This window comes from Myotis daubentonii, chromosome 18 (assembly GCF_963259705.1).
Source record: "Myotis daubentonii chromosome 18, mMyoDau2.1, whole genome shotgun sequence".
Classification (NCBI taxonomy): domain Eukaryota; kingdom Metazoa; phylum Chordata; class Mammalia; order Chiroptera; family Vespertilionidae; genus Myotis; species Myotis daubentonii.
Genome location: NC_081857.1, coordinates 4,010,242 through 4,034,080, shown reverse-complemented (window position 1 = coordinate 4,034,080; position 23,839 = coordinate 4,010,242). Strand labels below are relative to the sequence as shown.

Here is a 23,839-nt window from a genome sequence, read left to right as displayed (position 1 = left end):
GGCAGGACCCTGGGAAGAGCCAGCAGCTCCTCAGAAAACAAGACCATGTGTCCTCTCCCATTGGATCACCTCCACACCTTCCCACCCAAACCCTGCGTGACGCCCTCGAGAGTCCTCCTGGAAGCCGGCCAAACTGCCTCACAGAGACGACAGAAGCCGGAAGGAAAAGGACGCAGCTGGTGGCGGACCCCACACTACAGGGGAATGGACATTGCCGCCACTCCACTTCCCCAGCCATGTCCTGTGACCTCCGCCACTGTGGGCTTTCAGACCATTTCACATCTAAAACAATTATTTTAATACAAAAGAATCCAGGAAATGGAGGAATGACAAATATAAATAAATGTTTAATGATCTCACTTTGCTTTTTAGTCCCAGTAATAACAGAAATCATAGGTTTGAGATGGGGCGGGGGTTGTCGATGGGACAAAATGAATGACCTGAACTGTCTAGATTTTTCCTCATCTCATTGTTCAGCAATTCCATCGATGGGGGAAATGTGGAAAATGAACAAAAACAAACAGGAACAGAGAAGAGATTCCCAAAGTAGAAGGAGAAGTCCTAGTCCTACTTGCTGATCTGAAAACACCAGCGGCCTTGAGCCTCAGAGGCCCCTGCAGCTCCGAGCTCTCTGACTGCGTCCAGAAGGAAGACGATTCCCTAGAGGGCGCCCTGGATCCGACAGCGGCTACCTAACTACAGCCAAAGCGGGCCTCTCCAGGGGCGCCCGTCCCCAACAATTCACTCTCAACCTGGCAACCCTTTCCTGCTGAAACCTGTGTGATCGGTCACGTGCCTCTCAGGCGGCGAACAAAGGAGAGAGAGTCTGAGTCCATCTACCACTAAACCTCACATTGTTAACGTCTCAGGAAATTGTGCTGTGAATATTTTTGTAGGTTTTTTTTTTTTTTGCTTTTGTTGCTGCTTATTATTAAGCTTTCATTTTTTACATTTCATCTCCTTTTTGTTAAATTTTCATTTACATTTCATGCCCTTTTTGTTTGAAAGTGTTTATTTATAAATTAAGCAGTACACTAGACATGTACTGTATATAAGAACAGATCATTTGGGGGTCTGGAGTGGACTAATTCAGTTTACATGATTTCTAATGGGAAAAAATGATTCCATTTTCGAACAGCCTTCTGGGACGAATTAATGCGAGAACGGAGGTTCCGTGTACCCCGTTCCTGCCCACCTGGAAGGCAATGAACTCCTCCCTGGCAGCTGCGCGGGCTCGTTTCCAGCAGCAAAGAAAGAAGTGACACCTGCACTCTGCTCCCCAGGCCGCTGGCTCCTCTTTCAGTTCCATGTGAAGGGTCCTGCTCTGAGGGCACCGAGGAACTGGCCCCGGCAGCTCTCCCTGCTGACCTTGCTGTGATGAACAAGCTGACATGAAAGGGTGTAACCTTAAAGTCCGTGTGACAACTTATGAAGCAAAAGTGCTCTTTGCTTTAGAGCAGGGATGGGGAACTTTTGACCCAAGGGCCGTATAAGGCTTGCAAAGGCATCAGGGTGAGTTAATTAAATGTTTGACCAAATATAGCAGACTAATTTTTAAGTTGATAATTCTGTCTGGCTTGAGAATATTATAAAAACCCAAGTGGCACTTGGCAGAAAAAAGGTTCCCCACCCCTGCTTTAGAGAGAAAAAACATCGACAAAAGTTTCTCAAATTGTCTCCAAGTGGCATAGCTAACGGGTGTTTCCTAAAAACTACAAACAGTCGGAACAGACGGTGGGGGACAGGCCACCCTGGCTATGTCTCCTGCATCGTATCTTCATTCTCCAACTACAACAAATGCTAAGACTGGTTAAGCCCTTAGACAAAAAGGCCAAGTCTGCTGGGATACTAAGAGAGCGCTACGTCGCCATTAAGGCACACCATATCCGAACGGTGGTGACAGGAATGTGGCTGAATTTCCCCAACTGTAAATGACCCTGGATGCAAAAAAGTAGAAGAAAACAGCGAGACAATTTACATATATGTAGAATCATACCATCTTTTCGTCATGCACCACTGCTCCTCCCATCCGAAGATTAAATAGAAGATTTATACATATCCTTTACATCTCCTCCCCGTGCCTGTCCGTGTCCGGGCCACGTGCTGTGGGCCGCACTGCTGCACAAGAGTCCAGTTTGAATTGGTTTCTTGCTTAGGATATGCTCTGGGTCTTCTCTTAATTTTTCCGGATGTCCGCATACACCACAGACTCTGACTTGTTAATCTTGTCGCTGTGGTGTCCACCAGAGTGGTCTAACTGCGCATATATGACTGGGCCCTGGAGGAGAGAGGCTGGATTAGGTTTGGAACACCTGGTGGTCACTTCAGGCGCAGGTAGAAGCAGTGACTAAAGTGACAGCGGGGGCGAGGTCAGGGGTTCAAACATCTGACAGGTGGCTGCACATCCTGACCTTAGAGTCCCAGAGATTCTAAAATTATAAACAGCAACAAGAAAAACAAAAGAGCCCTGGTTTCAGAAGACGCGTTTAACTGGCCTGCGATCCAGGGACAGTCTCCTGGAGAAGTCTAATGCTGTACTTAAGCTTTCGACTTGGAACTAATAAGCTCAGCAGCTAAAAGCAAGTAGTTTAAAATAAACATCCTTGCCCTGGCCAGGTAGCTGTTGGTTACAGCGTCGTCCTGATGGCATTAAGGTTTTGGGTTCAATCCCTGGTCAGGGCACACACAAGAAGCAACCAATGAATGCATCAATAAGTGCAACTACGAACCGATGCCCCCCTCACTCCCCTCTCTCAGGGTGGTATGCGATGCTCTCACATCTGTTGTGGGCACGATCACATCACATTGTTAACACTGAGTCAGAGACTCTCTACATTCATGCCAGGAAGCTGCAAGTTAAATGTAAGCCCAAAAGGAAGAGAAGTTGAAAAACACACAACGTGTTTTCCACTACAGCTGGCCCTTGAAGGAGTTGGGTTTGTACTGTGGGGTCCCCTTATATGAACATTTTTCTCAATAATAAACTGGAAAGCTTTCTGGAGATTTGTGACTCTTTGAAAAACCACACAGATGAAAGGAGTAGCCTTGAAATACTGAAAAAATTAAGAAAAAGGTATGGCACGAATGCATGGAGCATGTGTGGATGCTAGTCTATCCTGTCGTTTACCACCATAAGACATGCAGTCATAGACAGCAGGTTGGGAGTAGTTAAGTTTTGGGGGAGTCAAAAGTTGTATGCAACCCAGCGTTGTCCCTGGGTCAACAGTACTAGGACCAGAAGGAAAACAGTGTTCTCTTTCGAGCTAATTGACCCCTGCTTACAGTCACTTCCAAGGACAGGATAGACCCTGACACTGTATGTAACTTCCCAGAGAACAACCCCCACCGTAATTCATAAACACCCATAAGGAGTTTTGGGGTGTGCTTGTGGGAGAAGGAGCGTATACATGAGACACACAGTAAAAATGGCTACAAATCCTTTCTCAACTCCGCTCTGGTGTTACATGACAAATGCTGAAAAGAGACAATGAATTGACACAAGGGTTGAACAACTTCTCACCATCCTGCAGAAAATGCCAGAGGCAGGCCTGGGCAGGGGATTGACGCCAGGAGAGATGAGCCAGTCCTGACTCAGGGCCATGGACAAGCAGGGGGAGGGGTCGGCCCTGAAAACAGGTTGGGGCGGGCAAGTTCATGAACTGAACAGTGAGCCCTCTTCATTCTCTGCTCAACTCCCTGTGGAGACATCAACCAACTCCAGAGAAAGGACCCTCAGCAACTGACCATGGAGGCCCCCAAAGCTCCAGCCAGCCCTTTAACACAGCGAAGCCACGACCCAGAGCTCCAGCTCAGACCTGCGGCCATGGGTCTGAGTGGAGAACCCAGGACCACTGGGCATTTCAGGAAAGCTTCTGACATGAGACAAAGAAATTATAAGAGAAAAGGGGACTTCAACAGAAACAGAGCCAAATCAGTATCAGAAGAAAGCTTTAAAAAACAGAGCTTGCAAAACGAGAGAAAATGATATACTCAAAGAGATACGACGCCCTGACCGGTTTGGCTCAGTGGATAGAGCATCGGCCTGCGGACTGAAGGGTCCCAGGTTCGATTCCAGTCAAGGGCATGTACCTTGGTTGCAGGCACATCCCCAGTGAGGGGTGTGCAGGAGGCAGCTGATCGATGTTTCTCTCTCATTGATGTTTCTAACTCTCTATCCCTCTCCCTTCCTCTCTGTAAAAAGTCAATAAAATATATATATATTTTATATATTTGTGTATATATATATACACACACAACAATGCATCCATGAAAACAAATGCAGGATATTATAACCAGAGAATAAGAAACAGCTCTTGAGCTGGCGTCAGAGCCGCGCCTGTCGGTCAGGAGGTCACAGATGCAGCTTGCCATCGGCCTTCTGTAGCCAACATGCGGGCGTGTCGCTCTTCCTGCCGTGGGCCTCAAGAGGCAGGAAGGAAGCTGGCGCTCTCTGGGCCCCAGGTTCCCGGACACAGTCTGAGGCAAGGTGGAGGGTGTGCGGTGCCTTCACCTGCATTCCAGGCTCTGCCCATCACAACATAGAAAGCAACTGCACCTGGATTCCCCCAACAACCTGTATTTCCTCCAAGTCTTCCTTAACCCCACGGAACAGGAAGCTGCCACTGAGGAGGGCCCAGTACAGGGGCGGCTTTCTTTTCTACTCCTCCCCCACCCCCATATAAAAATAGAGATTTATTTTTGTGGCCCCCCAAAAAGATAACAGATGTTAAATACTCAACGAAAGTTGGAGGATAAAGTTGGAGAAATTTTCTAGAAAGAACAAAAAAAGCAAAACAGAAAAAAGGAGAAAAACGAAAAGATTGAGCAAGGACATGGTCCAATTCCTAACAGGAATTTCCAAAAGAGAGAAAATGAAAGGAGGAAAATTTCCAGAGATTAATGGAAGAAAATATCCTAAACTGAAGGACATGGTTTTCGGATTAAAAGAACCCACTGAATAGCCAGCACAATGAATAAAAGAAGACCCACAATTTTGTGCAGTTTCAGAACATGAGGAATAAAAACCATTCTGAGAAAGGGCACAGGAAGAGGCAGAAATCAGAACAGTAGCAACTCAGCACTAGAAGCGGAAAAGTCAGCAACGCCGCCAAACGCTGGAGGGAAGTGATTTCCCACCTGGAATCTACGCAACCAGATCCTCATTCAAGCCGAGGGAGGAGAAAGCAATGTTATACATGCTGCAAACAGATGTATTAGCTCCCAGTGTTGGAGGTCAGAGGGCTGACCCGGGCTGCATGTGATCAAGGTCAGCAGGGCCGAGATCCGCTGCCAGACCCTCAGGGAGGACCCGTCTCCTTCCCCTCCCAGCAGATGGAAGCTGCCTCATTCCTTGGCTCATGGCCCAGCCGCCATTGTCAAAGCCAACAGCATAACCTCTTCAAATCTCTCTGGATCTGACCCTGCGGCCGCCCTGTGGTCACCCTTGGCCCGCACAGATCATTCAGGAAAATCTGCCCATCTCAAGATCCTTACCACAGCTGCAAGGCCCCTTCTGACCGGTGAGGTCACACATCCCACAGGCTCCAGGGCAAGGACGTGGACATCTCTGGAGGCTATTACGCTGCCTCAAAATCTTTATCTCCCGTACACCCTTTCTCAAGAAGTTACGGAGGATACGCTCCACCACAACATGGGAATAAACGAAACAGGTGAAGACATGCGGTCCAAAAGAAGAGGGGCCGGAAATTCCTCGGAGGGGAGGCCCAGGAGGACTGCGGCCTCGCAGCCCAAAGCACAGCAGAGCCCACGGTGCGAACAGGCCCGTCTTCAGGAATAGAATGAAACCAACGGAGCATGTGCATGAGGGTGGTTGAGTGTTCCCAGGGGTTTTCATGGGAGAGCTTTGAGATGGATACAGATAGGTACTTAGAAGACTGAGCAAATAAAAAAAAGGCACATCTTAGCTCCATAAAAACAAGACAATTGTACAAGAAACAAATATATGTGGTACCATGGTGAAAACAACGGGGACACGTCACACTGAAAAACATCTACCTCAATATAGTGAGCTAAGCATCCTGGGAAGAGGCATGCGTGCAGACAGTAGGGATGTGCGTGTTGGGAGGAAGGGCTAGGGGGAAGAAAGAACTAAATTCTCATTTCCATAATATGGAGTCAATGAGTAATATCCCAAACTGAAAACTCTAGAAACAGAAATACAATATGAAGATAAATACCAGAAGTGGCTGAAAGAATGGGAAGTGTTTGGCTATGACTTCTTCAACGTTTTTTCCTCTTCTCTTTCCTCTGAGACTCCAGTCGGGCTGCTGGGATCTGCCACAGTTACAGTCATAACAGCACAGCCACGGCACCAGCCACAGCGCTGGGTGCTGTGCAGGTTCCAATAAAGCTATGTCTCTTCGGTGCTCCCGACAACAAGTAGCAGCGTAAGCCTCTGCTTGCTCATGGGGCCTACTCATTATTCACTACAGGCCAACCTTCAACTTCTTCTAAAGAATTCATGCAAGCCCTAGCTGGTTTGGCTCAGTGGATAGAGCGTCGGCCTGTGGACTGAGGGGTCCCAGGTTCGATTCCAGTCAAGGGCACATGCCCAGGTTGTGGGCTCAATCCCCAGTGGGGGGCGTGCAGGAGGTAGCCAACCGATGATTCTCTCTCATCATTGATGTTTCTATCTCTCTCTCCCTCTCCCTTCTTCTCTGAAATTAATAAAAATATTAAAAAAAAAAAAAAAAGAATTCATGCAGCCCTAACCGGTTTGGCTCAACGGATAGAACGTAGGCCTGTGGACTCAAGGGTCCCAGGTTCGATTCCGGTCAAGGGCATGTACCTTGGTTGCGGGCACATCCCCAGTAGGGGGCGTGCAAGAGGCAGCTGATCGATGTTTCTCATTGATGTTTCTAACACTCTATATCCCTCTCCCCTCCTCTCTGTAAAAAATCAATAAAATATATTTTTTTTTAAAAAAGAATTCATGCAAAATAATTTTTCTGTTTATTATCAATACCAAGATCAACGTCCCCTGCTGATTCCTTATCTTTAAAGCACCTCAGTGAGGAATGCAATTCACTGGATTTAGTTCCCTGAGCAATTAAGGAACCTTTTACGGCTGCCAAAGCCATCTCCCAACTCTACGTTGGCCATGGGAGCCACATCCTAAGGGCACAGTCTGTTAGTGGTGCTCTGGTGGGAACCTTCGCTCAGATCAGATTCCTTAACTCCTTCCCCTCTCTTTCTGTCTCCATCCATCTGGCTGTCACTCTCTCCCTGTGTCGCGGCTCAGCACTCCCTCCCGCACCAGGGTGGTGGCAGCGCCCACCTGCACAGCCCGGGGCAGCCAGGGTTACCTGGTGAGATCCAGAAGGCAGGCTCTTTACTAGGCCCTCTGTGTCGGAGGGGAACTTCCGTGGAGCCTGCTTAACCGGTGACACACTCTCTGAGGTGCTGCAGCTGATCAGTCGGCAAATTGGAGAACAAATGTAAAAAAAGAATGTTTTTAAACAAATGGAAACAAAAATACAGAAATGCAAGTGATGACGAGGCAAAGCAGCAGCAGATGGACATGAACAAAACAACAAAACAATGGTATGGAAAGAATCACGTATATTGAAACTGTCTCCCTGATGCTTGTGGTTCCACATCTGTGAAGCTACTGCTGGGGAGTGGGAGCCCTTGGCCTGTTTGCAAGAGCGACATCAGCTGGACGGATCCTTGCTGTGTACCCTTGGTCCCCAGCCTTTTCCCTCTGCCATCCACCCTCCTTTGGGATAAAGATTTAAGGGAGCAGCTATACCTTCCTAAAGGCAATTCACTTTAGTGAGCATCAAAGGCAAACCTCTGCTGAATGCATTTCAAAAATTACAGATATACACTCAGGCTCAGAGTCTTGGTTTGTCTCACTCCTTCCATTCCCTGGTTCCCCCATATTTTGTTTCCCCGAGACAGTGACCAAACTAAAGAAGACTCAGGTGCGAGTGACAAGGAGCTGTGGAATGCCCATCACAGGGGCTGAGCCCTTCCGGGCAGGGATCCTCAACAAGCCCGATCTCATAAATAAATCAGGGAAATCACTCACCAGCGATTTCCTAATGGGATGTGCCGTCAGCAGAGCTTAAATCCTTTATGATGTATGTTTTTTTAAATCTTAGAGGAATTTTTGGGAGGATCCCATTTTAAGTGTCACTCTTAAGACTGAAGCACCCAATGAATTTGCTACTGTGCTTCTCTGAAACGGGAGGTTTTATGACCCAAACCAAAATGGTTTGACTATTCTAACACAGAGTGTCCCAATCATTAATAATACAATTCACATATAAAAAAAGAAAACTGAAACACACACACACACACACACACACACACACACACACAGACGTTTTACATGAAGAACATGCATTTTCCGATGATCTCAAGCCTCCATGTAACCTGACAACCCCATCTCACTGGGTTGATGTGCTCAGTATGTTTCTAAAATAGACACGGACTTATCGGTGGACAAATCATAATAGCTGCTGGGTTAGCTCAGAGCTAGCTGGTTAGTTGCCACCTAGGGAGACGGGCCGAACACACACATGAGTATTAACAGCCACGGGCAATGGGATTAGTTACCATGTGTCTAGTGGGAGTAGGAGAGCCAGCCCTGTGACAGTCCCAGGGTCAGCTTTTCTGAACAAGTGGAGGATAAGCAGGATCTATCCCGGCACAGGAGGTGGAAAGGCAGGGGAGGGGAACCTAAGTAAGAAGAACAGCAGCATTCACGATGCCATGCAGGATTCGAAGGCACGCGCTCCGCCCCTTTAGTAACCCAAGAGGAAGAACCACAGAGCCCGGCATGTCACCACGTTGGATTAGTCTCATGTTGAAAACCAACACTCCAGATATATGTCATCAAAAAACACTCACCATGCAAGAGGGTAGATACAGGTCAGCAGAACAGAGGCATTCCAAGCAAGTAAAATCTGAATTTGAACACTCAAGCTCATTAAAACACAGCACTCCTCCTAAAAACTAGAACCTCAGAGCCGAGAGAGAGAGGGAGAGAGAGAGAGAGAGAGAGAGCGAGAGAGCAAGAGGAGGTTCCCAGCATCCACCAGGCAGCAGTTGGGCATGCAGCCTCAGAGCACAGTCCCGCTGGGTGGCTGTGGTTAGCCCGTGCACCTGGGGCCCAGCTCGTGTTAGGAATCGGCCTCCACTCTCTTACCACGTGAGTCCTACTTAGCTTATGTGGGTTAGCTTTCCAGCTGGCGTAGGGAGAAGAGAATGTCCTTCAATTAGACTCACACCCCAAGTTCAAGGGTATTCTCTTTGAGAAGACATAAACAAAAAGATCTACGTTTCTTTACTGCCGGTATATGTTGGTTTTCAACCCTTATTATCTCCATTGTGATGAGTCCAGCCATACATTCAAGAAAGATCAAAGTCATTCACTTGCCAGCAAAACTATAAAAAAAAGGAGCCCTGTCCTGTGCCATCCCATTGGGGTGGGGTGGGGGGGTCATTTATTAGCACAACTCTTCTTGATTCGTTTTATAGCTGCCTAACTGAAAAGAAGCACCTGATGAGATTATTGCCAAGAGATAAAAATTAAACTCTGAAACTGGGTAAGTGATGTCTGTGGCTTAATAATGCCACTGGCAGAGTGGCTGGTACTGAAACAGAGCCGGGACCGCTGAGCTGCTGGCTGCACCAAATCTGGGGAAGAAACTGGGAAACAGGGATTTGTGTCCAATCCCACACTGACCAGCAGGCCACTAGTCACCTGAGCAGACTGCCTGATTCTGGCATTAAAGCAAACTGTACTAGTAGCAAACTCTTCCCAATTCTTTTCTCATAAAAAATACAGACATTTTTGTAAACCCTGGCCCCTCCCTGCTCCCCTCCCCGGAAGCAGTTTCTCACCCGGTGTAGTCCCGCTTCGAGCTTCTCCTTCTGTAGAGGACAGCCAGAATCATGCTGATGAGGAGGGTGAGCCCCACAACCACAGCGGTCACGATACCCACCACCACCCACACCGGAAACACGGGCAACACCTCTGGAGAGAAAGAACAAAACAGTGTTAAGGTCCATTGTGACAAAGAGAAGAAATGGAGTTTTATTCAACTAAGAAGCAAGTTATCATACCCTTTATTATTGTCCAAATTATGAGATTCTAGTATCTAAGTAATGACATGCAAAGAGGAGCTGACAGAAAATGAGATACAGAACTCAGCATTTCTGCACACACAATCCCTCTCAATGCACTAGGATCCAAGCAAAACTGGGATGTGGCTTTACCTCCATCTACTCACCCACAAAGCAGACGTCGTGGGAGACACCAGAACCTGCATTTCCTGCTGCTTCTCCAAAAATGGAAGAAACGGCTGTATTGTTTGCACAAACGCTAACACTTTCTCTTGGAGAATACTGAGACAGGACTGGCCTTCTTCTTCCCCAGGCTCAGCCCATTGAGCACCGTGAATTTGGTCTTACTTCTATTTCACATGAAAAAGTGATCCTCCTGAACCTGGGCCACTGGGCTTCGGACGGCAGATGTACACACGGAGAGGCCGGCTGCTCACCCCGCATGTGGGCAGCAGTGCCCACCCTCAGGTTCCCAGAAACAGGGCGCATAGCCACTGGCAGATCGCTCCCGGCACACACACCCCACAACGTACTCTCGTTTGCCACTCAACACACGACACAGGGGACTGCGCCTTTACTGCCCAAATACTCCGGAGGTACCTTTCTCTACAACATAGAGGCGGATGTATCCCGGGTAGACAACGATGTCGGGAGGGTTTTTGACATCACAGATGTAGGTGCCGTTATGGATGAACTGTGTATTTTCTATGTTGATCGATGCGTCTTTCTTGTCGAGGTCCCCAGCCCAGGTGATTCTGTCCTTGAAGGGCGGGTAGTCCCCGATGTACACTTGCCCTTGGGAGTAGTGGAAAAACTGCAATTAGAGAAAGAGGACACGTGAGCGCTTCCCAAAAGCAGGAGTTCTCCACGCTGCGCACGCGGGGTGCTGTGCGGGCTCTGCACAAAGACGTCAAAGGGAAAGAAACACGTCCCATTGCAATGTCGCGGAATCTAAGCCAGACAGGGATTTAGTTTCTGCTGAAAAACACACTTGTGTGTCTTCTCTCCTCCTCTCAACATCCCTGAGATATAGGGACAACCACAGTGACAACCACGCATAGTTTACACATAAAAGGGAAACTCAAGCCATTTCCTCAAGGTCACAGCTGATAACAGGTCCCGCAGAGAGTCACAGAGGAGGAAGTGAGGCTCAGCACTCAGTGACTCCATGGAGATAAAGGTCTTCGCCCCTGGCTATCCTCCTAGCACTCTCTGTGGAAGTTCTACAGTCTCCACTTCACAGATGAGAGGCAAGCGTGGGGCCCTGGTTAACAAGCACCCAGCCCAACCAGCACTCATCTGGTTCTTGACTAACCTCCTTTCAACCCCAGGGCCTGCACTTCTGTTCTGCCACCTCCTCGGGGTGACTCATCGACAGTCTTACTCCTAATTGCTCCCTGGGCGAGAGCACAGGCTGCTAGCCCCCATTTCTGAACACCTCACAGACTCGCTGCGCAGAGAGCTTCCAGACTATCACTGGAACGGATGGACGTGCGTGTGTGTGTGTGTGTGTGTGTGTGTGTGTGTGTGTGTAAATACTTAAAAGAAATACAAATAAAAGCGAAGCAAATGGCAGCTGAACAGACGCAGGATGAATCGTGAATGGAGTAAGCCAGGGGCTGCCCTGTGGAAAAGATACATTTCAAAATGGGATGTGATGGTGGAAGAGACGGGAGGGATGGCAGGTGACCATCACCCACAAACATGAGAAAACAAGCTGTGTTTAAGAGAAACTGAACTGGTTTTTTCCTGGAGAGCCGGAAGCAAGAGAAGGGCCCTGAAGTCTGTGCCAGACGACAGCCTCACTGGGTTTGGGAGAGATGGGTCAGAAGGGCTCACTGAACACACGCAGCGATGGGGAACCTCTGGGGGAGGGCTAGCCAAGAGCAGGCAGGCAGGCACTCCTACCGACACGGTGGTGTGGGACCCCTCTGGCTGGAAGCTCCAGGAGATTGTGGTCAACCTGCTGGTGGTGTTCGCAGACTTGAACTTGCACGGCAGCTTCCCTTGGGTCCCATTGGCCACGTAGATTTCCTTTGGGGTGTATACCTCCAAGGCTGACACGCCAGCAGTCACTGGAGAGAGAGAAACAGGAAGGGGTAAGAGTAGGATTACATGGCCCTGGCTGGGTAGCTCAGCTGGTTAGAGCATCATCCAATGTGCCAACATTATGAGTTCGATTCCAGTCAGGGAACATACAAGAACATTCAACCAGTGAATGTGTAAATAAATAGAACAACAAATTTATCTCTCTCTCTTTCTCTCTCTCTCTCTCCCCTCCCCCTTCCATCCTCGGTGTCTTTCTAAAAGCTATAAATAAAAATTAAAAGAAAAAAGAGTAGGCCTTAGCATGAATACCACAGTGCATATTTATCAGAGAAAATGACAAAGATACAAGAAAATTACTATATATTTACATATATATACACATATACAGTAACCTGCTGCCATCATGTGCTATATAAATCTCTGTCAAAATATTCTATAGCACCCTAACCGGTTTGGCTCAGTGGATAGAGCGTCAGCCTGCAGACTGAAGGGTTCCAGGTTCAATTCCGGTCAAGGGCATGTACCTTGGTTGCGGGCACATCCCCAGTAGGGAGTGTGCAGGAGGCAGCTGATTGATGTTTCTCTCTCATCGATGTTTCTAACTCTCTATTCCTCTCCCTTCCTCTCTGTAAAAAAAATCAATAAAATATATTTTAAAAAATATTCTATAGCCAGGTACTTCCTACAAACAAGATAAATTGCTGATGGTCCAGGATAATTTTATTTTTTAGTAACAAGATGTTTTTAGTACTATTATAGTTTATCCATTCACTTGCTGAAGGACATCTTGGCTGCTTCTCTGATGGCCTGATTTGATTTGATTTTTTTAAATGTGTTTTTATTGATTTCAGAGAGGAAAGGAGAGGGAGAGATAGAAACATCAATGATGAGAGGGATTGTATATTTTGACTTGGGTGGTTTTTGTATATTTTGTATATTTTGACCAGGGTGGCTTTTCTTCTTCAAATTGTTCTCACATTCACGTGTTACACTGTAGTTGCTAGCACACTGAACTTTTCTCATCTTCCTTTTTTTTACTGATTTGAAAGAGAGAGGAAGTGGGGGATAAGAAGGGAGAGGGAACGAGAGAGAAAGGAAGAAACATTGATTTGTTGCTCTACTTACTTATGCATTGACTGGTTGCTTCTTATATGTACCCTGACTGGGGATCGAACCTGCAATCTTGGCATATCAGAATGATGCTCGAATCAACTGAGCTACCTGGCCAGGGCTTATCTTCTATATCTAAAGCAATGAAAGCTATTCTAGGTAAGATGACATGTCATTTAAAAGCCATGCTTTCTTATTTAACCCACCCACAGACCCATGCCTTCATTGGTGAAGTCAGTGTGCTAGGTACACGCATACTCACGAAGTTGTCGACCACACTGGGTCCCATTTTAATTCACCCGTTGCCATTTTCCAGTTAGCCTAAGCCCAGGAAATAGTACTTAAAATCCTATCAGTCAGAATATAAAAATAGCTTCCCCCCCAAGATCCATAATCAGAGGCAACTGCAGGAATTATGAGGCTTGCTGCTAAAATAAAATAATCTCCCCTCAGAAAGAGACACTTTCATGGAAACAATGAAGGTTACAAAAAAACTTATTTGACCTAAAATTGGAAACCAGGAGAGCAAATTCAGAAAAGATTAAAAACACCCATCTTCAAAATAAGGCATTTTTCTAAGACATCACTTGGAGAGAATCCGTATCTGGAGTGTCCCAGTTACTCTCAGAATGTCACGGACCGGCAGAGTAAGGAGGCGCTGTCCTGGAACGGAGGGGCTCAGTCAGAAGTTCTCCTTCCCGAGTCTTAGCTGGGACTCCCAGCCCTCACAACCATCTTCCAAATATTTATTCTCAGGACACAATGGGCACTTTTGGCTATTCTTTCAAATAGCCGATAGCCACACTACACCAGGCAGATTTTTTCTGCTAAAGAGGGTGGATTATTATTATAGGGAACAATGGGTTATTATTTGTGGTCCAAGCCTCCAAACAAGCCCTCCTTCCACACAAGAAGCAAACAAAAGGCGGCCCTCGCCATTGTGGGCAGCGGCCCGGCAGCCCCGGGCCCTGGAGTTCGCCACGCAGGGCAGAGCCAGGCTGGCCGCTCTGACCCCCGGTTCCAGGAAGCGGCGCGGCCTGGCAACCGATTCACCCTGTGATTCCGCCAGTGTTCCCCACAGTGAGGAGCCCCACAGGGAAAGTCCGTCTTTAAAGTCAATAAATAAGGTTCCTCAAGGATTTTCCCAAACCAGGCCTGCCCCGAGGCCTGGCTGCAAGACTGTCACCCTGAGTGTGATTGACAGATGGTCTTAGGCCAAGCGTCCACGTTCCCAGCCAGGAATTTGAACCAAAGACTAGCCAAATCCCTGAATGGCTTTGGGGCAACCTGTTTAAGACGGACTTAATTACGCAGCCGTCTTGGTCCAGCCCCACCATATGGCACTTGGTTATCTCAGTGGCTTCCTGCTGGTGGCTGTTTCCGCCTTCACCTACTCACCTGCCGCCAATCCAGGGACTGGCCAGAAAGATCCGGTCCGAATGCCCGGCAGCTCTTATCACTCCTTTGCTCAGAACCCTCCAGGGTCCCTCACATCAGCCAGGATCAGGCCACAGTCCTCACAGGCCTGGCCACAGCACAGACCTCTTCTACGCGTCCCCCTCAACACACTGCAGCGACCATGCTGGTCACCTGGGCTCCTCTGCTTGTGATGAGCACCCCAAGTCTAGAGACTGGAGGTGTCCTAGGCGATCGTGATGCGTGAGACAGGAGGGGAGAGGGATCCCCTGTTGAAACGCTGAGTCTCTGCACAGCTGACCCCAAGGAGCAGGCCCAGCGGATGCCCTGCGTAACACTGCCCGCGGTCACCACACACAGGACTGACCCACAGTGCACAGCGCCGCTGTCTCTGACCAACCACCAGGGGCCTGAACGACACAGTTGGGAGGTTTCTCCCACCTGAGTAATGAGAGGAACTAAACACAGGTTTCCTCTGGGACCACATTCCCGGCAGCCCCAGCAGGAGGAGCTGGCTGGCCTGCTAATGGGGGATGGGGTGCTTTGTGCAGACTGCCTCTAAGGGACCTGGGAGGACATGGACATACACACTGAGCTCACTGTGGAATTCAGAGGGCTCGTCCTCAGAGTCATGGAGAGTTTTCAGGGGCTAGTGAAAACAGAGCATGTAAAGAACGCTGAGATGTAGAGAAACTATTGTTCTAACCTACATCCTCCAGGCACTGCCACTGGAATCGGTCTGAATAGGAGAGTAAATAGGTTTCTTTTAGGCTAAAGAATTAATAATCGGGATAGTGGCAACAATCGCTGCAAAAAATACGAAAGCTTCAGTTAAACAACCCATAGATGGGAGGGAAAGTGTTGAATCCCCGAAGAACCAATCGCCTCAGGAATAAGAACACAGAAATGAAATGAGAAGATGAAGTGATATGCCAATGTTTTCCTATCCCAACTCTAGATCCCGGGTATATGTTAACGCACACATACGCTTCACCATGGCAACAGGAGCTGAGCTCACTTTCTTCCTGAGGAAGGAATCTTGCCTCTAGAGTTGAAGGGCAAGAAAACAAACGAAAAGACAGTCAAATGAAAAGAGCCTGAAAAATCATGAGATAAGTGGTCAAAAAATTTGAGGAATCTACTCACCAGGGGTCAAATATCAAACCCAAAAGTTGATGTTCTTCTATTTTGGATGGAGAACCAGAACAGTTTGGCGGTTAGGGGGAGGGGGAAGCAAATGGAGACTACAAAACAACATCCATCCCAGCCAGAACAGAGAAAGCACATTCAAGGATGGTTTGCCCGAGGGGCTATTCCGGACAGGATCTACTCAATACTTTAAATGATTGCATTAATATAAGTAACGCCTCCCAACGAAGCTGTCAAGATGATTTTACTCTAAGTGAGCTCAAACGCTCACACCATAAAGTCATCTGAAATACCCCGGAGAAGCATTGCTGGAGCGAATCAACACTCTCGTGGCCTAGATGGGGGTTGGAAACTGTTCTCATGGAAGCAGTTCCTGGTCGTGTCACTGCTGGGTCCATTGTAGTGCCCTGGTTTGTCAAAACCTCATCCTGTTAACACACTGTGTTGAGATTCTCCTTGAGATGAAAAGAAGGCTTTTGTTTTGAAAAATTGTGGAGGCACTTTGATGTCACCAGTATATTCCCCTGCTTAAAAGAGTGCAATAAAGCAATTTATTTAAAAACAGCTCTCCAGCCTGTCTGTCTGGTGTTGGTACACAGAGGGCGGTGAGACTGCAGTGTCTCCTGGTACAAGCATGGGCATGACCTTTTACATCACATGAAGAGAGGAGCCAGAGAGAACACTGGCACAAAATTCACCCAGTGGTCATGAGGATAATGTTCAGTTTCCTGGGTTAGAATGACAGCAGGCAAGCTTTTTTTTTTTTTAATCCTCACCTACGGATATTTTTTATTGATTTTAGAGAGAAAGAAAGGGAGAGACAGAAACATCGATGTGAAAGACACACATCATACCCTAACCAGGCAATCAAACCTGCAACCTAGGTATGTGCCCTGATCGGGAATGGAACTCACAACCTTTTGGTGTATGGGACGACACTCCAACCAAATGAGCCACTGGCCAGGGTACACGAGCTCATTTTAATATTCCTCGATCGACTCTACACACCCCTCATACCTACACTCAATCACATTTTCTGTATACTTTTTATTTTTAATATATTTTATTTTTCATAATACAAACCGCTTTTTTATTATATTTTTAATATTTTTATTGATATTTTACAGAGAGGAAGGGAGAGGGATAGAGAGTTAGAAACATCGATGAGAGAGAAACCATAATGGCCCCAAACACATGGTGTTGCAGAGATTCCTCAGGTCAAGTCTGAACGCTGACACTCCTGTGCGGGAGGCTAAGCAAGCTTTCTTCCCATCACCTTCCTATTCGGATGAGCGCATCCCAGAGGAGCCTCATCTCTTGAAATGCTCAATAAAAAGAACGCATGTACTTTTCCCAAAACACAGGATTACCCAATTCTTCTCAGAGTCCATTCCTTCCCCCTGATCCACATCCAGCTGGCCTCATCTCCATCCTCAACCTTTTCTGCACCAACAAAGACCTTTCTGTTTCTCAAATGAGAGGGATTCAAGCAGTCCTGAGTCAGGCCAGTCACTGAGCGAGTCACTTGACTCCCGCAAGCCCTGCTGCTTCTTCTCTGCCCTCCTCTGTGTGTGCTGTGCGTCTTTCTTCCCGGCCACCGCTTTCCTGTTTTCAACCAACCATTCATTCTTCCCAACCACGCTGGGCCTCGCCCTGCCCTGGCTGGACCGGCAGTCCTGTGGGGACAAGTACATGAGCCTCTGAGTGCGGTGACCGGGGTGCCAGGACTCCCATTCAAGGCCAAGATCTCCAGTCAAGCAGTCAGCACATGCCACCGGGGTAGCCAACCTGAACCGAGGCATCTGCGTCCTGTCCACACAGTTCTCAGCAAGTGGACGAAAATAATACAGAGCTTTTGTTAAGAAATCGGGTCATTTTACTTCTGACGGGTTATGCTCAGCATAAAGAACACGTTGAAAGCTCTGGGGCGTGCATGTCAGATACATAACAGGACAATGTTAGCTCTCACCTTTCCTACTGCCCAGGTGTCGAAATGGCATATTTCTATTCAAGCCAAAGACCAGTGGGCCTTAAATCTATTTTTCCAAGCTCTCAAATCATATCAGAAGGTTTACTATCCATCAGAAGATATTTGAACCCAAATTTAATCCAAACCAGAAAAGACCAATAGAAAATATCAGAACAAGAGATTGAAAGGCTACGCCTACCTGGCAAGAAGAATGTTCCTCACCTCCAAAATCAGGCACAAAGGAAGCAGTGGGAAAACCACTGCATACGGAGTGCTCACTGGGGTTAAACCTTATTAAACTTGGTACGTTTATTATTTCTCATCAACACTTTTGGGTGTTACCCATTGTATAGACGCTCAGAGACGCTAAGGAACTTGCCTGAGTCACTTATTGCAAACGTGGAGCAAAGAGTTCAATCTAGAACCTTCTGACTCCAAAGGCCAGAGCTCTTCAAGAGCTGATGATGCAGCTTCCACGGAATCCTCTGTTCAAACAGAATCTCGTGGGGAACCCAGCGTACAGAGGAGACAGGCAGTTTTCACACCCACGTCAGGCAAGTGCGCTCAGAACGACGGTAGTGAATAAGGCCAGAACTGCAATGCAGCACAGTGGCCCTCAAGCTTGGTTGCGCAAGGGGACCATCTAGAGAGTGTTAGATAAGAGTGACGCCTGCCCCAGCCAGTTTGGCTCAGTGGACAGAGCATCGGCCTGTGGGCTGAAGGGTCCCGGGTGCTCAAGCCACGCCCCACGCTCATCAGGTGATTCTAAACTTGCAACCACCATCCAGCACACCAATGAGAGACAGGACTTCACTTACGACATTGTGATGAGATGGGCCATGCTTGTCTGGCATTTGACTGAGTGTTACAGAGAGGTATGTTGGCTTTTGAAATATATATTAGTGCACATTCGTGGACCTGACTTTTTTCAAAGACAAGGGCAGTGCTGTACCACCTTCTCAATCAATCACACATTTACGCATTTAAATCTGCCTCATCCTACAGAGTGCGCTGGCTGCGGGAGCTAATGTGGCAGTGACCTCCACAGTAGCTGGATTATGTGTACAACTTCGTGTCTGTGCGTGTTGTTCTTTATTATTATTTTAATGGTTATTAAAAATACACCGTAGGGTCCTGGCTGGTTTGGCTCAATGAATAGAGGGTCAGCCTGTGGACTGAAGGGTCCTAGGTTTGAATCTGGCAAGGGCACATGGCGGGGTTTCGGGCTCAATCCCCAATAGGGGCCGGGCAGGAGGCAGCCAATCAATGATTCTCTCTCATCATTGATGTTTCTCTCTCTCTCTCTCTCTCTCTCTCTCTCTCTCTCTCTCTCTCTCCCCCTTCCTCTCTGAAATCAATAAAAATATATTTTAATAAGTACACTGTAGGAACCAATGAAATGTACACCAAACATGTGAAAGCTCTAGAGCAGAGTTGCCATTACCCCTAGGAATCTAGTGACGAGAGTGTGAGGTGGCCCAGGGGAAGTCCATTGTCCCATCACATGTCTGCATGTATCCGATCCTGGGCTCTCTCCGACCTAACAGAGAACTTTAACACCAGCGCTCTGATTGGTTATTGAGAAGTTCAAGTCTAGGGAGACGGGTAAAGGCAGCACCTGCTGCTATGGCGGCCTGAGGCTGGGCAGGCCAAGCACAGTTTAACTACATGGGAGGGGAGGAAACGCCTCATCCTTCTTCAAGCTATAGGCAGGTGCCCTCGAGCTATGGCTACTACCTGGCTCTCCGTTGGGCAACCTCTCAATCAAGTGAAAATGTGCCCATGCCAATTTCTTCTGTAAAGCCCAGTTTGAAAGCTCCCCTGTTGTTTCACAAAGCCCAGGCCTCAGCATGGCAGGCTAGGCCTTTCAGTGTGACAGCCCATGTCCTGCTCTGCACAGGTGAGGGCTGCAGCTGTTGAGCTGGGTTGGCTGGCTCCCCTCCCCCAACATGCCGCGCAGGGGGCTTACCTCTGAGCACAGATGCCTGTGCTCTCTGGGCCTGGAAGGAGGCCCACCTCCGAAATTCTGCACAATCTCATGACTCCACCCAAACGTGACTTGGGCAAAGCTTCCCTGTCTGACCACCTCTTCGGTCCCATGGCTCAGTGGCTCCCGTCCGCCTCCGCCTCTTCTCCTTCAAGGGAGAGGCGGTCTCTAGGGCACTGGTACTGCTACTGCAGTCACCTCAACCTCCCCTGGGAGGCTCACTCCTTCCGGGGTGAACTCCATCTTACTTGGCCTTTGTGTGCCCAACACACAGTACACTTCCTGGTGGTCAGAAAGCTCTCAAAGGACATTGAAGGAGTAAACAGCCCGGTAGCTGCTGCATTTTTAGGATTCCTATACTGGGAAGTGATGGTTAATGAAATGTGTAACACTTTCTCCCCCTTAAAATAAATGGAAGAAACCAAGTTGCCCTTAAGTGGACACCGAACCCCAGCCAAGCATTCTGTGGCTCTTAGAAAAATCTGGCAGAGTCCCGACTCACCAGCACCAACTTACCAGCCAGGAAGAGCTCAAGTGCAACGCTCCCCGGGGACAGGGGTAAATACGGGAGGAATGGAAACTGGCCCCTTCCTGGTGGGATACAGGCTTGGTTACAATAAAACAGAAAAGACAGCACCCATTAAGCACCTCAAGTGCTGGCCAGCACACAACTGCTGGGTGTTGTGGGGGTGCAGACTCAGACACTCCGTGCGAACGAACACACATGCGTCCACGGAATGTACACAGCAAACACTGAGTGTCCATGGAGGCAGGAGAACAACAGACCCCCAGAGTGAGCACATGCCGCCCGCCTGCATTTCACTTCCTGTTTACAACACCTTATCTTCCCTAAAACAGTTTCTACCAAAGCTTCCCCTAAGTTTGAAAATGGAGAGGTCAGGGAGTGTTTTATGGGAAACACTTGAATTTCATCTGGAATTGAGAAGAATCAAGATAGACACATGGGAAGGGCATTTTGCAGAGAGAAAAACACGAGATGATATGTAAACATGAATTATGTAGATTCATTGGGCTGGGGCAGAAGAAGACTTGAAAGTTAAAAATGTAGGCTGAGATGTTGGAACCGGATCCTGTGGGAAGTGGGCACCCCTGAGTGTTTTTGAGAACAATGGCCAGGGAGGGGAGGAAGGGGAGAGGAGGGGAGGGAGGGGCAGGAAGGTACAGTTTGGAAAGTGGATATATATATATGTATATATGAGTTTGGAATATACAAAGCTTGAGGAGAAGAGGTAAGGCTCAGTGGCTTGGTCCACAGTGTTGCCTCCTGGGTCTAGTATGGTGTCAGCCACTCAGTTAAACCGAGTCAGGCTGGGCCCCAGCCAGAGGGAGCAGTAGAAGAAAGAGAAGAACCTGCAAGAACCACAGTATTAAAATCCTGGGCAGCAGTCAGAGCATTGGGTGGTGAGGACGGCTCAACGTGGCAGCTTCATTCCCCTCCCCGCGGTGGAGTCAGCAGCAGCAGGGCATGGGTTGCCTGCACAAAGGGCACCACACAAAGAAAGAAATGGGTGGTGCCCTGGGGCAGTTAAAGGCTCTCTGTAAACACTTAAGGCATCCAGAAGCCTTTCCTCCGTGTGGTTGGAGACTTGGAAAGAGAAATTCTACAACACAGCAGGGTGGTTGCAAATATGTACTTTGGAGGAAGGGCCTAACTCTACCATATATGAGCTGCGTGACCTTGGACAAGTTACACACCCCGCCTGAGTCTTAGTTTCCTCATCGGTGACATTAATAACAATACTCATTATCATGCAGTGTTGTTAAGGGCTGCATGAGATGTGCATATAAATTATTAAGCAGAGGCTTGCCTCATAATAAGCACTCAACAAATGAGGGAAAAGGAAAAGATATAGCACGAACTTAGTTATATGTCCAAATTCCTGTAGGCTAAGAAACAGGAGTTACACCTGGCTGAAAAAAAGAAATATAGATAGATGATAGATAGATAATGACAGACAGACAGACATATCATCTGTGTCTACATCTATATTTAGCTATCTGGAAGAAGCTCATGCTTATGTTATCAGATGTACCAGTTAATAATGCGGATTTTTTTTTCAATCGATGGAGTTACACATATGTTGATATATATGAGATTTGATATGTATGCTATTTTGTTGTATTGACAGCAAGCTTCAAAACTTCATATGTCAAATTTTCTGAAGCTGCTAACATCATAGATATTTTTAAGCTTAAAAATGTCGAATTTTGTGCCAAAAAAAGCATTTGTGGGAAGTTTTAATTCATTACTTTATTTTGAAGAAAAGTGCTGCTGAAAGTTATCGTATACTTTGAGAAGCTTATGGTGAAGATGCTCCATCTCAAGATACTTGTGAACACTGGTTTAAACGCTTTAAAAGTAATGATGTCGATGTGAAAGACAAAGAACATCCAGGTCAACCAAAAAAGTTTGAAGACCAACAATTACAAGTATTATTGGATGAAGATGCGTGTCAAACTCAAAAATAACTTGCAGAAAGATTAAACGTTGCTCAGCAAAAAATTTCTGATTGTTTACAAGCAATGGGAAAGATTTTAAAGGAAGAAAAATGGGTGCCACATCAACTGAACGAAAGACAAATGAAAACCGAAAAGTCATCAGTAAAATGTTGATTCAACGGCATGGAAGAAAGTCATTTTTGCATCGAATTGTGACTGGCGATGAAAAGTGGATTTATTTAGAGAATCCCAAACGCACAAAATCATGGGTTGATCCAGGTCAACCATCAACATCGACTGCAAGGCCAAATCGCTTCGGAAAGAAGACAATGCTCTGTGTTTGGTGGGATCAGGAAGGTGTGGGGTATTATGAGCTTCTAAAACCAGGTGAAACCCTTAATACTGATCGCTACCAACAAAAAATAATCAATTTGAACCACACTTTGATCGTAAAACGACCAGAATGGGCCAGAAGACACGGCAAAGTAATTTTGCTTCATGATAACATACCATCACACATTTCAAAACCAGTTAAAGACACGTTAAAAGATCTTGCCTGGGAAGTATTAACCCACCCGCTGTATTCACCAGATCTTGCTCCTTCAGATTACTACTTGTTCCAATCGATGGCATATGCACTTTCTGAGCAGCGCTTCAAAACATACAAAAAAATGGAAAATTGGGTCTCTGAATTGTTTGCCTCAAAACAAGAAAAGTTCTATTGGGACAGTATCTACAAATTACCTGAAAGATGGGGGAAATGTGTAGCTAGTGATGGACATTACTTTGAATAAAGCACTTTTGATGTTTCTCTTAAAATTATCGTGTTTTCTTTGATTACAAAATCCACATTATTAACCGGTACACCTGGTAAATTTACATAATTCCACACTATCTTCTTTAATATTTGAAGAGAAAGGAATACATTTCTTAATTTTGAGAAAAGCATTTTTAAAAATGGTTCTAAATTGCATAAAATAAACTCCCCAGATCCCAAAGCAGAGTATCTGAGTCCCAGGATAGAAAATGTTCATTGTAAATTGAGCAAAGTTTGTTTCGTTGGTTACAGCACAATACTAAGAAAGCTCAGGTCTTGATTTCATTCTCTGGGGCAATCTTATCTGCAATGATAAATAACTCAGGCTCAGCAAAGACATAGAGCATTTCTAAATTCAATTAAACCTAAGAATGGGATTCAAAGTATCACAGTTGCTAGAAAACTACTCAAGCTACAGGCCCTGACAGTAGATCAGGAGTATTACTAAGTCTTGCCATTTCTTTTTTTTTTTTTTTTTTCAAAAAGAAAAAAATATTTTTATTGATTTCAGAGAAAAAGGGAGAGGGAGAGAGAGACAGAAACATCAATGATGAGAGAGAAACACTGATCGGCTGCTTCCTGCATGCCCCCACTGGGGATAGAGCCCGCAACCCAAGCATGTGCCCCTGACCAGAATCAAATCTGGGACACCTCAGTCCACAAGCCAATGCTCTATCCACTGAGCCAAACCAGCCAGGGCTAGTCTTGCCATTTCTAAAGAGACTCAGAGTTTGTAAGAAAAAAAGAATAAATTAATAAAGGAGAATATATCAACAAAGTCATCCTT

The 23,839-nt window shown here is 46.9% G+C and overlaps 1 protein-coding gene across 1 annotated transcript in view; it reads right to left on the bottom strand.

Annotated features, from left to right (window-relative positions):
• Positions 1-327: 327 nt before the first annotated feature.
• MPZL1 (myelin protein zero like 1) overlaps positions 328-23,839 on the bottom strand; it is a 31,715-nt gene continuing 8,203 nt past the window's right edge. Inside the window, exons 2-6 of the mRNA XM_059673993.1 lie at positions 12,004-12,170; positions 10,696-10,909; positions 9,874-10,006; positions 7,326-7,428; positions 328-2,278 (exon numbers count right to left, since the gene is read on the bottom strand). Of these exons, the coding sequence (XP_059529976.1) occupies positions 2,177-2,278; positions 7,326-7,428; positions 9,874-10,006; positions 10,696-10,909; positions 12,004-12,170 (719 nt within the window). The 3' untranslated portion in view covers positions 328-2,176. The remainder of the gene's footprint in view (positions 2,279-7,325; positions 7,429-9,873; positions 10,007-10,695; positions 10,910-12,003; positions 12,171-23,839) is intronic.